Raw genomic sequence first — 14446 nt, 5'->3', positions numbered from 1 at the left:
AAACTGTGGGAAAACAAAAGGCACATTTACATTTATAATGCTGTGAGCTCCACCAGTGAAATTCCATTCACCTTCATTGAATTGGAGTGGAGGCACAAATGTCAGAAACATGTGTAAATAAAATTAAAAATATCTGCATTGCTAGGTATGTAAGAAAGCCTCAATAGCCAGCGGCTCACAGCTACAACAGCTGGATTGCGGTGAGGCCTAAAATCAATCAGTCTTCCAAAAAGCGAAGGTCCACATCTGGTGTAACTCAAAACTAGGGGGGGAGGAGGAGAGGTGATTCAGCAGGTGATGGCAGCAAACTTCACTAAAGAGTGAAACCGAGAGGAGAGGAGAGGAGAGGAGAGGAGAGGAGAGGAGAGGAGAGGAAAAGAATGGTACGGACAGGACAGGAAAAGTGTGGAAAGGAGTGTGTAGCAGGAGGAGAGAAGAGAGAAAGGAAAGGAAAGCTGGAGAAAGGAGGAGTGTGGAAAGGGGAGGAACAATGGTGAGCAGAAAAGAGGGGAGAGAAGAGCAGGAGAAAGGAAAGGAAATGAAAGGCAAGGAGATTAGTGGAGTAGAGAGAAGAGGACAAAGGTAAGAAAGGGAGAGGGAAGCAGAAGTGAAGCTGTGAAGACAAAAGGGAAAGCTAAAGAAGAGAGTAGAGGTGAGGAAAGCAGAGCAAAGGAAAGGAAAGGAAAGAAGTTCAGGAGGAAATTATATCTGGGGCACAACAGGAGATCCTGTGATTTGAGTTATTTTTTTCTTCATTTTCAGATATTGCTCTTTATGAAACTGTAGACACACCGAGTCTCCTTCCCACCCAACCAGAAGCGCTCTAGGGTAAATGGCAGTCAACACGTCAAATCTAATTGCATTTTATAATAGTACACGGATGTGTGTGTTTGTGTCTGTCTATATATACAATTTATGTGTTGTGTGTGTGTGTGTGTGTGCGTGTGTGGGTGTGTACATGAATGTGTGTGTGTAACCTAGCTGCAGAAAAGCAACTGCCCCGGGGAGAAGGACATATCTGCTTTAGTTCTTAACAGCTGGTCCCTGCAGTTGCCCTTTTCCACACATGAAGGGAAACAGTCACAGTGTGTGCATGTATATGAGTGTGTGTGTATGTAAGACATGAAAGACAAAGGCAACAACAGGCATTACTAAGAAATATTCACTGCCTCGTAAATCAGTGTTACACTGGTGCATGAACAATTTGTGCGTGTGTTGAGAGTGGGTGTGTGGGAAAGTGTGATTTATGCATAACTATTTCTAAGCTGCTGGTAACATGTTAGTGGAGAATAAAGTTGTATGTTATTTATTTGTATGTTAAGTTATTTTTCAACAAACTATGTGTCTGCCAGGACCTCAAAATACAAGATAGACTAGTATTTGGCAAGAATAAATCAATGTATAATGGTGGAAGTGGAGACACATGTAAGAAATTAAACTTTAATTAAATGTTCATACATATATCATGTTTTATCCCTACTTGTTAGGGACAAACCCAATCCCAACTTGTTTGGTGAGGTAGTCCCTTTATTTAACCTGGCAACTATTGGTAAACATATCTTGATAGGTCAATTTTGTATTACAGTGCAAAACACATATTTAATCATGAGCACACTTAATATCATTTTGGAGTAATGACACAAATGAGGTATGAGCCCTGCGTCCGCACTTTAGGTGGTTTTACAAATATGCATTCTCAAGCATCTGATGTTTGATTCCAGACCTAAATAATTGGGATAGAGGTTTGATAGACATCCTGAAAGAACAGAAACACAAGAGCAGAGGTTGGTGACTGAACATCAAGCCCTCAGATCTCACAGCTATCAGCTTGTCTTAAATGGATTTGAAATTCCCTATCCTGTGATCTTACTCATTTCTAGCAGTACTCACGGTTTACCAGAGTGAAAGAATTCCTGGTTTCAGAAACTGAAAGCACCTCTAAGGAACGTTGACTGTATTGTCACCTCGTTCAGTTTATGGTGTCTATCTAGAACATAAAAGCTTCATCTCACTGCTCAGGTTGTGGTCTCAATTACCGAGCTTAAAGCACAACTTAGTACACCCAAGTCTGGAAAAGAAACTTGAATTTAGTGCTAAGATTAATTCCTGATGCATGGTTTACATTTCAGAACTGTGTTCATGCCAACTTTCTCTCTGCAGTGACATCATTGGTGAACCTATCTACCAGCTCTGCACTTCAGTAGTGTTGGGACATCAGGTGGTCACTCATTTAATTTTATTTGTTTGTGAAACTTTTCCAAAGATCCGTATATACCAGATTATTGTGCTATTAAATGCAGCATGTTGTACCTCTGAGCAGTAACACATTGTATATTGTATATGCCATTTCCTTTCCTTAGTATAACAATTAGGTGATGGGTCAACTTCTATGGCGGCTCGATTTACAGGGTGATATATTATCTGGTGTGAACCAGGTCGGACTAATTGCAAAGCAGCACCCAGTCGGCAGAGGAGGAAATTGCAGAAAAATGCATGAAACAGATGAGCTTTCAATTAGCACAGGGCCATACAAGGGGAAAAGAGGTGTGTGAATAGGGTAGGGCAGCATCTATATGTGTTTGTACTATGGTTTGGTCAAGATTTTCAAATAATCATTAAACTATGAAAAAAAATTGTTCCTGCTATTGTGGTAAAAAATATATTTTCCTTTATTTTTACCAGCTTCTGATATTGGCATCGGTAAAACGTGTGTGGCACATTCAGTTCGGTTACAGCATGACTAGGTAATCAGGTTGCAGCCTAATAGCGTTTATGCTGTGTATTGTGTTGGCTGCTGCAGAGGAAATAAAGTTCCTATTAACAGTACGGACGCCACCACAATGTCTTGCAGCCATCTTTCATGATGAAGCACATACTTTACAAATGGAAATTGTAAGGAAAGAATGATCGAACACTGAAAAGTGTGGCTTTGAAATTGTTTTTGCTTGAAATGCCCATCCCTAGTTTGTGCTGTACACCAAACCTCTAACAGAAATTCCTTACTTTTTTGTAAATGCTAACATTTTTGTCGTTCCTGTATCTACGGTGGCTACGAGGGCTCAGTGACGAATGTTTTTTTGAGGACTACGAATTTCTTTTGAGGACTACTTTGCGTTTGCTCGCAGTACTTTGGCATTACCTCGCAATGCTTTTGCGTCCCCTCGCAATATGTTTTGCGTTCCCTCGCAATAAATAAAAGTTGGACTACATAAATACGCCGTAGTAGGCTACTATATCAACATAGGAAATGCTCCGTTCAAAGTAAAATTCAATAAGCTGATGTGTTGCAGCTGAGCTGAGAGCAGCTGAGCATACATAGCTATGGCTCGGAAGTAACAGAAGAAGAAAGGTATTGCGAGGGAATACGCAAGGTAACGCAAAAGTATTGCGAGGTAACGCAAAAGTATTGAGAGGGAACGCAAAAGTATTGCGAGGTAACGCAAAAGTATTGCGAGGGAACGCAAAAGTATTGCGAGGGACGCAAAAGTATTGCGAGGTGACACAAAAGTATTGAGAGGGAACGCAAAAGTATTGCGAGGGGACGCAGAAGTATTGCGAGGTGACGCAAAAGTATTGAGAGGGAACGCAAAAGTATTGAGAGGGAACGCAAAAGTATTGAGAGGGAACGCAAAAGTATTGCAAGGTAACACAAAAGTATTGAGAGGGAACGCAAAAGTATTGCGAGGGGACGCAAAGTATTGCGAGGTGACGCAAAGGTATTGCCAGCAAACGCAAAGTAGTCCTCAAAAAAAATTCGTAGTCCTCAAAAAAATATTCGGCACTGAGCCCTCGGAGCCGCCGTAGTTAGAGGAACTTTTTACTTCTACAAAGTTGTAAGCACATTCCAACATGTTGTATTCCACTCTGTTCTTCTGCTAGAAAATACCAGTGTGTTCACAGAGCTGACTGTGACTTGTTTCTTTAAAAGGTAGATAAGAAAGTAATGGGCACGTTCACTAAACACTGACCAGGAGTAATACGTAATGGGTGAATTGGTTAACAAGTTAACAAATGTCTTCCAGAAATATATTAAAAATTCAGTCAAAATATATACCCACGTGTTAATTCTAAATAGATGCAGGACAAATGCATCATAAGACCTGTAAGGTGGCTGTGACTGTTTGAGGTCCGACTTGGTTCCTGTTACAGCTAAGACTACAATTCAAAATAATAGAAGCTCTGGTCAGAGCAACAGATTAACACTCAGCTTGTGTTCTAGATTGCAGTCTTGCTGATAGAACATCACATCGCTTTACATCCTCTGTCTCAGGAGCTATCATCACCTCGCTACTGCTAGCCGCTAGACAAAATAACCCATAAAGCCTAATCATAACAGAGAGCAGTTTGGTCATGACCTGTGCAGTAAAAGAGCAACAGAAAGTTGTAGTTTTCCTCCAAACAGAATTCCCACCTTATTTTTCTCCTTTTTCTGTGTTTCCGCCTCTGCGGCTCCTCAACACCGCAGACCCTCCGGTTGATTTGGAGGCTCTGACCATTAATCACACAGCCAGAGCGGAGGTGAGCAGCAGGGAGAGAAGGCGACCCTCTCTCACCACCCTCGTGACCCCATCATCCCCCAAACGCCAGCCCCGTAACCCAATAAATTCACAGCAGGACTTTGACAGAGTCTGTTTGTCGTCCTTCCTCTCACTTCCTGCCTAATGTCACCACCACTGACAAGAGGTATCATTAATGAAGGACAACAAGGAGATTTAATGGGCGTGTGTGTGTGTGTGTGTGTGTGTGTGTGAGAGAGAGAGAGAGAGAGAGAGAGAGAAACATTTCTTGTATCTATGAATGAGCGGTATGTTAAAATTAACTCATAATTAACTTTGCATTAACTCAATGCAAATGAGTGATTTATTTGTTAATTTGGTTAATTGTGTAATTTTCTGTTAGTTTGTTTTGTGTGCTTTGTTATCTTAGTTTATATATATATATATATATATATATATATATATACATTAGTTTATATATATACATAAATATATTCATTATGTTCATGCATATATATATTTTTTTCTTTTTGTCCTGTGTCGTACTATAAAAGGTAACACATATCACCATCTGGTCTAGAGAATCTTTATCAAATAATGTGCTTGATTCCAGATTAGACGATAAAACCTGACGTACATACAATATCTTTGCTGCTAAAGCAGGTTCGTATTTTTCTGTGGTATTATCAGTGTCAGTGTCTTTTACTGTACTGTACAAAGGCAGAAGGTGTCATATTATAGTGGGGACATAATGTTGTGCCCTTAAACAAGGGGAAAGGTAATGGGAGAAGGATGAAGAAACACACATGCAACTCTCGCCTTCACTTTTCTGTATTGAATCACATTTTGAACAATGTATACAAAAAACACACATCTATTCACATATGCAGACACTATTATGTTTTTAATAATAGTTTATGTAATAGTACTATAATTACTATGTATATTGGTGTTTACTACCCATCATGTGATGCTCAAAATGGCCCAATGAGAAGAAGACACATCTTTTTATCAAAAAAGTGTCTTGTTCAGGGAAACATTGGTGGATGCGTCACAGTGGGAATTGAACCCGAGTATCTCACATCAAAGGCATGCCTCTTATCCACTGTGCAATCACCACCCCCCTTTGCCCTTTGTTGTGCAGTAAAGTCTGAGTGTTTGGAGGTAATGTATGGACCTTTCTTTATGTTTAGTCTGATTTGTTTGTTTATGTAAGTTTCATTTATTTGATAGCTTACTGTTCACTGCAGTTCTATTGAAGTCATGCCTGTCATAATTCATCATTGTGTTATGCAGAAATTCATCTCATTGAGGTTCAGTTACTTCATGAAGGCGTAGTTACGGGGGCCATGGAAATCTTTATTTTAAACAATACTCCTGGCCATTGTCTCTGTATTTCAAGATAGCTAGTTTTAGGTTTCAGTTGTTGCCCTCAGGCCATAGTCAAGACTAGACCTCTCCCACTTAATACAATACAGTTGCTCACAAATCACACAATCTTATTTTGGACCAATCCCATAGGATACACTTACCTATAAAGACCCCTGAATGCAGCCCAGAGACTCAAAGAAACTGAGAAGCAAGAGTCAAGATTCCGGCAGAAAGATCAACAAATCCAATGTAAAGCTGAAGAATAACAATGGAGATTATTTTACTTTTACTCTTCATGACTGTCAGAAGTAGTCAGCTGCTCCTGAGTAAGTGTGGAACAGAAGCAAGACTGCCACAGGCTACTGACATCGCAGTGCAGTGTGGTACTTCATCCATTGATCTGGCGATTGACATCTGCCCCGTCATGTACACTGGCTACAATGAGACTCTGCTGATCCTGAACAATATCTTGGACCCAGCCTGTAGAGCAACCCTGGATGATTCTCTGACTCCACCTGTTGCTCGTTTTAATTTCCCATTAAATAGGACCCACGCCTGTGGAAGCATATTCAGGATCACCAGTGATGCTGGGACAGGTATGTTCTCTGACTTTTCCAACATCCAGACGGTCAACATCAGCGGTGTGGTTCAGTCCATCGATCCTACAATAGCCACAGTCACTTACGATACTGAGCTGAAGTACTACTACTCCTGTGCCTATGCCTTAGAATATTTGATTAACAACACTGACATTGATGTGTCTGAGTCTTCTATTGCAATCAAGGACAACAATGGGAATTTCATCAGCACCTTAAGCATGAAACTGTTCAGTGATGCCAACTACACTCAACCAATGGTCATTCCACGTTTGGGCATTCAATTGAGGACCAGTGTGTATGTCGAGGTCAAGGCCACCAACTTGACAGGGCAGTATAACATCCTGCTGGACCGGTGCTATGCCTCTATCTCCCAGCTGCCTTCAAACTCCACCTTATTTAACCTGTTTGTCCCCTGTTCAAAGGATACGTTCACCACCATGATCGAGAATGGAGACAGCCAGAGTGCCCGCTTTAGCTTCCCGGCCTTTCGTTTCATCGAGCAGCAGAACCAGACCGTTTCCACCTACTACCTCCACTGCATCACCCGGCTCTGTGAAAAAAGCACTTGCGACACCTTCAAGCAGTGCAGCAAGAGAAGGAAGAGGGGCACATTGGACACATCTACTGTGGGTATAACCAAGATTTACACCATGACCTCTTTGGAGATCATCACCAAATCAGATAACACAGAGTCCAAAGAGAAACCCCTTATAACAGGAGAAGACAACTCTGCTGTTAGGCTTGGTGTGGCTGTTGGCATCCTTGCCTTTGCTTGCTTTATTGTCTACGTTGCAGCTGTGTTTTACAAAAGGCTCAAGAAGTAAGGAGGTATCCATGTGCTGAAATGCAGAATACTTGCCTTATGGGCATAACATTTTGGCGTATTGTATCTGCTGGCTCATTTTACTTCTCTGGTGGAGCACAGGGCTCAGCTCATCCCTGCATCTGATGGGAAATATGCGCATGTCTGCTGGCCTGTCCACAGAAATGACTGGGCCGCTGAAAAGGTCCAGTAAATGGGTCCTTCGCAAATCTCATTAACTCTCTCTCTATCTCCTACATAAACACATACATGGCCTGCCTCATGTGGTGCACTTTTGATGTTTTGATGTTGCGTACAACAAACATTACTCATACCATTTTCAGGAGAGGGGGTTTTCATTATGAAACTGGCTATATTTTACTAAAGCAACACTAAAAAATTGTAATTTTTTGTTATTTTAATGAGTAATGGTGAGTTTTTTAGTTCAAAATTAAATCTGGTTATCTTTGCTTATATTTAGAATGAATATCTTTAGTGCTGGGCATGGGCCCCCCCAGCAGCTGGGCCACAGAATGCTTTCCCCTTTCCCCCCCTCCTTTATGGCAGCCCTACATGTCTGTAACTTCAGTCCTAACTGTGTATCAGTCCTGGAAAGATAATTGGCACATTTTTAGATGATTCAGTAGAAAAACTATAGGTGCATACATATGCATTTATAAGCTTTGGGAAAAAAAGCTGTCTGTTCTGTAAGTGCGCTAAAAACAAATCTGGTGTGTGTACACAGCCTTGGCTCCGTAAATAGGAAACAAATAAAGTGGCTTGGACCAAGCAACACAACATTATGTGACTGGCTCTGGGACCATCTCGTCCTTTCTGCACGTTAGCTTCACAGGAGCAGCTGTAGCAGCAACTGTTTGCTAACCCACAACTTACCAGGACTTGCTTTGTTGTACTTTGTTTCCTTTGTAAGGTACTTTTGATGCATATAATCATTATATAATACAGGGGTGTGATATCACAGATCCATGTTGCTACATTCATGATCAATCATGATTGTTCAAATCTGATACGTGCAGAGTTTTGGTTTCAGAGAGTTACAGCTTGAGTTACAGCACTGTTTGTGTGCATGTTCCTGCATCCATCCATCCATGCATCAATCCCTTTGATCCCATAATTTTCTTAACACTTTTCTGACTGTCCTAGCAAGGGACATTCTTTGCAGGTGAGCAACATATTACAGAGCTAACCACACATGGATAGATAAAAACATTCACAGTCCGATTCACAGTTCAGAGACTCCATTTCACAAAACTTGCATATCAATGGACTGTAGGAAGAAACCACAGCACCTTGAACGGTTTTGGTTTTCACCTGTCTCTTGTTATCCACCCCTCTCTTGTATATTTAGTCATTGTGCTTCCCTTTTCTTTTGTCATTCATCTTTGTAGTCTTGTCAAGAGGTTCTGTCTTATTGCTGTGTTTTGGACTTATGCTAAGTTTTAGAGTTTATGCATTATTCGTTGAATTTTGGTTTTGTCTGGTCCCTTTTGCAATAGTTTAGCCTTTTCGGACTGTCTACCTGGTTTTGACCATTGCCTGTGTCACAGTGCTGTAAGCAAGTGTATCTTTTTTGATTATTATTAAAAAAATACATGAACTGTACCAGCTCTGCCTTGGTGTTCTGTGTCTGTGTCACAATCCCTTGTATTCCCTGTGTACTGCTTGACAAATTGTGACACACCTGGTAGAACCCCATGCAGACACAGAAAAAACATGATATCTAGATATGTAACCTATGATAAACTATATATTTCTTTACATGTTTAGAAAATCCTATATACTTTGCATGTATATATGACAGCATAAAAGCTTCTCCTGGTACATCAAACACCAGAAAATATTCCCCCCTCATCCTTTTGTGAAAGAGTTTCTCGGCTGGCCTCAGGCCCCATATTGCCAGCGTATATGTCAGAAGAGGAAGTTGCCTGCCTATCTGGCTACACAGGGCAGTATATCTCTGACCCCACTGGGCCATGACTGCCCAGTCTCTCTGTGATGTGCTCCCGAGGTGAAGGTTGATTAATGGAAAGAAAATGCTTCTTTGTACTTGTTTTAGTCTTTTTGTAGAACTACGTAGACAGGTTGTTTCCTGCTTCAGACAAAGGCAAAAAAGTATATTAAAACTGATGCCTGTGGTTTAGCAATAACACATAAGACAAGTTACAACACAATACATTACAACAACAAACATCAATACATTACCGTGTGCCTGCTTGCAGAGATAAAATAGCTTGAGATACATTTTTTAAGTCCCTGAACGGGCACTGCACTAGTGAGTGGAAAATACGGAGTTTCAGAAGAAGCCTTTGGCATTGTTGAAAGCCTGTAAGCCTACCCTCACATACATGTGGGATACTTTCACACACACCACATGAAGCAATAGTTAGCATTGGTTTCATACTTAACCTAAGACCTGATCTGATCATTATTTGCTGTAGAGACGGGCGAATCTGGAATTGAACTTTTCCCAGAGTCAAGCAGGATTTGATCTATGGCAGTGTAGCATCCAGTGAGGTTTGGCGAGGAAATTATAGGAGCTGAAGAGGACAGAAAGAAGAAAGAAGGAGATACAGAAGCTGTAGGAAGGAGGCCCATTTTGTGATTGCTCTCCTGTGTATAGGCATTATATATTTGGAGATTTATTCTCTAAGGCTTTTTTTGGGGAGTATAGTTTAATGGGAAGTCTATTTGTCTGCCCGGCTGTCCCTGACTCCAGCTGGCATGTGCATGTATGTATATAACAGATTGAATTTCATTTATGCACAGATTGGAAGTTTAGTCCAATCTTGCAGGCAGAGCTGCTCTGGAGGCAGAAAATCCAATTGGAGTTAAACCTCAAACAAAGAGAGATTGTCTGGCAGAGTTGTTGAAAGGCAAGGTGAATTATTTCATTAGTATTGATTTTGCTTTCCCAGTATGATACAATGAATATTTTTGTTACTGATTTCTAAATTTTGTTTTAGATATGAAGGTTGATTGACTGTACAATTTTGTAGTATTGTCTGAAAATGTAAATGTATTGTAAACATGATTAATTCTGCCTCATGAACAACAGTTGAATATCCAGTAGAAATAAATGTGTGGACAGTAGATCATTTCAGTCACAGAAAATTTGCGAAAAAATAAACACAAGATATAAAATAAAATGCTATAATAAAAGCTAGTAATGAAATCAGAAACCCCCTGGCTTTCCTGACATGTCAGTACAGTCACTTTATATCAGTGTTATGTATCCTGTGATGGCCTAACAGCCTTGCTAGTCTGATATGATAGCAGCCAGCAGCCTTGAGCAGCAGTAGTGAGATGATCATGGAGCATGCTAAACATATTATGTGAGTTTACGACTAAGCAGCAGGGGGCAGGCAGGCTGGAAGCCTGAGGAAACTGGAGGGGAAAGACTTGCTGTCCGTAAACAGAGGAGTGTGTGCATGTGTGAGAGTTTGTGTATGTATGATATTGTGTCTGTGTGGGAAAACCCCAAACGAACCTAGGTTGTCAGATGCAGTTTTGTTAACTGCACTGTTAGGCTTAGCCATTTTTGACACACATTTCAACCACTGCTTCTTTCAGGTATCTGTTGGTTTATTTACACGTTAAGATCTGATTCTTGTAATCAATAATGACAAGGAGAATAGAAAAACTATTCTGTTGATTATTAACCTTCCTCATTTGGTGCAGATTGGCGAGAGTTGGAAAAAGCATGCAGGCATACAGTTTCAGCTCCATAAATCTGGTCTTCCCTGCAGAGAGAGATGAAACTGCCTCCTATAGAGCTGGCATGGGCAGACAGAGGCAGCCTCATATATCATATCAGCCACATGGACTCCTGCAGTTCAAGTCAGAGATGAACAACCTTACATCTCCTTCTCTCCGTGTTCATTCGTTTCTGCCACTATGTTAGTTTCCAAATAGTCCCTGTCACTCTGGCCTCTGGTCCAATGAAGTGTACTATATTAATGCAAATGTTAAGTAGCAGTGTTTATAAATGTGTATAAATACATATTTCATCATATTAACTCAGAATCAGTTGAGAAGATCACACTCAGTTTCATGGGTGGGTGTAGGATAACAGTGAGGAATGCACTGAACACACACTTGCACACATCCACACCTGGAAACTGCCCAGTACAACCAGTCTGATCTGCTAGTTTTGAGCAGCTTCAATGGATCAGTTGGGGTTTAAGCTTTGCTCAAGGACACCTCAATGTCATAGCTCTGAGGATGGCAATGTCTATCTGTCTTTGGTTGGTTGGTCCACCACTTTGGTCCAGACTGAAATATCTCACCAAAATGGTTAGCCATGTACATGGCTAACCATTTTGCTGAGATATTTCATGAGATTCATGGTTCCCAGAAGATGAATCCTAATGACATTGGTGATCCTCTGACCTTTCCTCTAACACCACCATGATGTTGGCATTTCGTTTTGTGTGAAATGTCTCAACAACTGTTGGATGGACTGCTATGAAATTTGATATAGACATTCATGTTCTCTTCAGGATGGATTATAATAACTTTGGGGATCACCTGACTTTTAATCTAGTACCACCACCAGGTAAAATTTTTAATAATTAACAACCAAATACCTGGGAAACAAATGACATTCCAGCCTCAGCTGTACTTTAGTGCTAAATAGCAAATATTAGCATGCCAACACACTAAATTAAGCAGATGAACATGGTAAACATTATTGTCTTTGCGAGCATGTTAGCTTGCTGACATTAGCATTTAGCTCAAAACACTGCTGTAACTACAGTAAGTACAGCCTCACACACGCTGCAGAATCTTAGTCTTGTTTACATTTGGACTCCTGGTTAGGAATAAAATAATGTGCACACGGACATATACATATATACATATATGTATATATATGTAGGACACACATACACTGTAGGAGTATAAAAAAATAGATACACAAATTATAAATGTATCATACCCACATGGCACCAATTGAGCCAAGCTTTCTGTTGGTCTCGCTGCCTGATGCCAAGTCATCAAGTGTCTCAGTTAGACTGTGGACCCTTAGATCAGGGATCATGTGTTTTTTATTTCAATCTGAAAGAGGTTTTCATTATTGTCATCATTAAAAGAAAATGGGAAACCTTGATCATGCACCAAACAGAGTGTTGAAGGGAATCAGGCCTTGGGTCTGATATTTCACCCACTGGTGTTTTCCAGAAGCAGCATTGTGTGTATAGGCAGTGTAAACTACTACTGGCAAAAAATGCCTAAGAATGTTTTGGTACGTCTTGGTAACGCCTAGATGACCTGACCACTTGCTCTCATGCGCTATGGACAAAACATGCTGTCGATACGGCAAGGGCACAACTATTTGATCCACACTATCCCCTCCAGAATCAGCCCCTAAGAGCGGTGACCATCGGCGTGCTAGAACATCCATATCTAAGAAATAAGTGACTTTTTCCCTACTTGCTCTGTTGTTGTCACTTACCACTTTTGCGAAACACGATTGTAGTGTTGGGTCAGCTCTCTGCTCAGCAACAAGGCGCTCACGGGTGACCGGCAGACAATCAGAACCTAGGGGCTTCTCTGCCCCAGCCTCCTCAGACTGAGGTCCCCTATCAGGCTTCTCCGCCACCTCTTTCAGGTCAGGTACACTTGTGAAAGCTGGCATGAGCACACTGTCACATAAGTTAATGTCAAGGCTTTCGTTGACTCATACAGGCTTGTGCACGGGTGATCACACAGGCGGGGAACACTTTAACCAAATCAGTATTATCAGAGTCACATTACCCGGCGGCGAGTGCAGGACCTCTAGTGTAGGGGTAACCTTGCCTCCAGCAATGTAATTACCCATCAGGAGTACTACAACCTGGACAGGTAGCTCAGGACACACTGCTACTGGGAAGAAACCAGTAATTAAGTCGGACTGTACATGTATCTGGTGCACCGGCCGGGGAACATATCCCATTTCGATGCCACACAATACGGAACCAAAACCACAGGCTGTCTGATCAGTGAAAGGCAAGGCTGAGGCTAAAATCACTGACTGAGAACAAGCAGTGTCTCGTAACACTTTAACTAGGCGCTGGTCAGCAGGCAACCCAGTAAATGAAATACATGCCTCGAAAACAAAGGGCATCTACGTCTGTACATTCATCTCTATGACTAAGCGTGTGGGACTCTCCTTTGATCAAACCGACACCCTTAGGCTGGGAAACTCTAGGAGACTGCTCCTTACGTTTCAATGTGTAGCAGTTAGCGATTACATGTCCGCTCTGATGGCAGTAGTAACACTTACGATCATCCTTCTTAGCTTGTGTTGCTTTGGGTGGGCTAAGCGGCGGTGAGGGTGGAGTGTGGCGGATACCACCTGCTACCATGGAGAAAACAGTTTTATGCGTAAGCAAATACTCATCAGCTAAGGTAGCGGCTGCTGCCAGTGTCTGCACCTTTTGCTCATTCAGGTACATCACCACACTGTCAGGGAGACACTTCTTAAAGTCCTCCAGAAGCATTAGCTCCCTGAGTGAACTAACATCAGTTACCTGACTGGCAGCAGCCCATTTGTCAAACAATAGGCCCTTTTCTCTAGTGAACTCAACATACGTCTGGCCCTGCTCTCTTTTATGCTCCCGAAATCTCTGTCGGTACGCTTCAGGGACCAACTCATAAATGCGCAAAATGGCTGTCTTCACTTTCTCATAGTTTACGCTGTCCTCCAGAGGTAATGTGGCGATGGCTTCCTGAGCTTTACCTTGGAGCTTGCACTGGAGCAGGAGAGCCCAGACTCCAGGCGGCCACTGTAATGCGGCAGCAATGCGCTCAAAAACGCAGAAATAGGAATCCACTTCGGTCTCACGGAAGGTCGGTACCAAAGCTATATGCTTACCCACATCAAAATTAATTTTAGCTGAATCGATAGCTGTATCAGAGGAGGGAGAGGGTTGTGGCCTACCTGAGGCAGACGGTGGAACCTGCTCCACCTTGGAGTTTTCGAGCTCAAGCTTCCGCAGTCTCACAGCCTTGTCAACCTCCATTTCTAGCTCCAGCCTCCTAACATCCAGCTTAAGCTGCAAGTGCTGTTGCCGTTCCCTATCCTGTGCGTCAAGTTGGAGACGGGCGAGTCGGACTTTCATCCGGGCCTCATCCCTGGAACGAGCACTGCTGCTGGGTGGAGATGGATCATAGCATGG

At 41.9% G+C, this 14446-nt stretch overlaps 1 protein-coding gene across 1 annotated transcript; it reads left to right on the top strand.

Moving 5' to 3' along the window:
• The first annotated feature begins 490 nt into the window (after positions 1–490).
• On the top strand, positions 491–7290 carry LOC123974111 (zona pellucida-like domain-containing protein 1). Its single transcript, XM_046054548.1, has 2 exons — positions 491–582; positions 6129–7290. Exons 1-2 carry the CDS (start codon positions 491–493, stop codon positions 7288–7290), a joined length of 1254 nt encoding a protein of 417 aa, XP_045910504.1.
• The last annotated feature ends 7156 nt before the right edge of the window (positions 7291–14446 follow it).

This window comes from Micropterus dolomieu, linkage group LG07 (assembly GCF_021292245.1).
Source record: "Micropterus dolomieu isolate WLL.071019.BEF.003 ecotype Adirondacks linkage group LG07, ASM2129224v1, whole genome shotgun sequence".
In the NCBI taxonomy this organism is placed as follows: domain Eukaryota; kingdom Metazoa; phylum Chordata; class Actinopteri; order Centrarchiformes; family Centrarchidae; genus Micropterus; species Micropterus dolomieu.
Note: the sequence above shows the minus strand (reverse complement) of the source record. Positions and strands in the feature narration are given on the sequence as shown.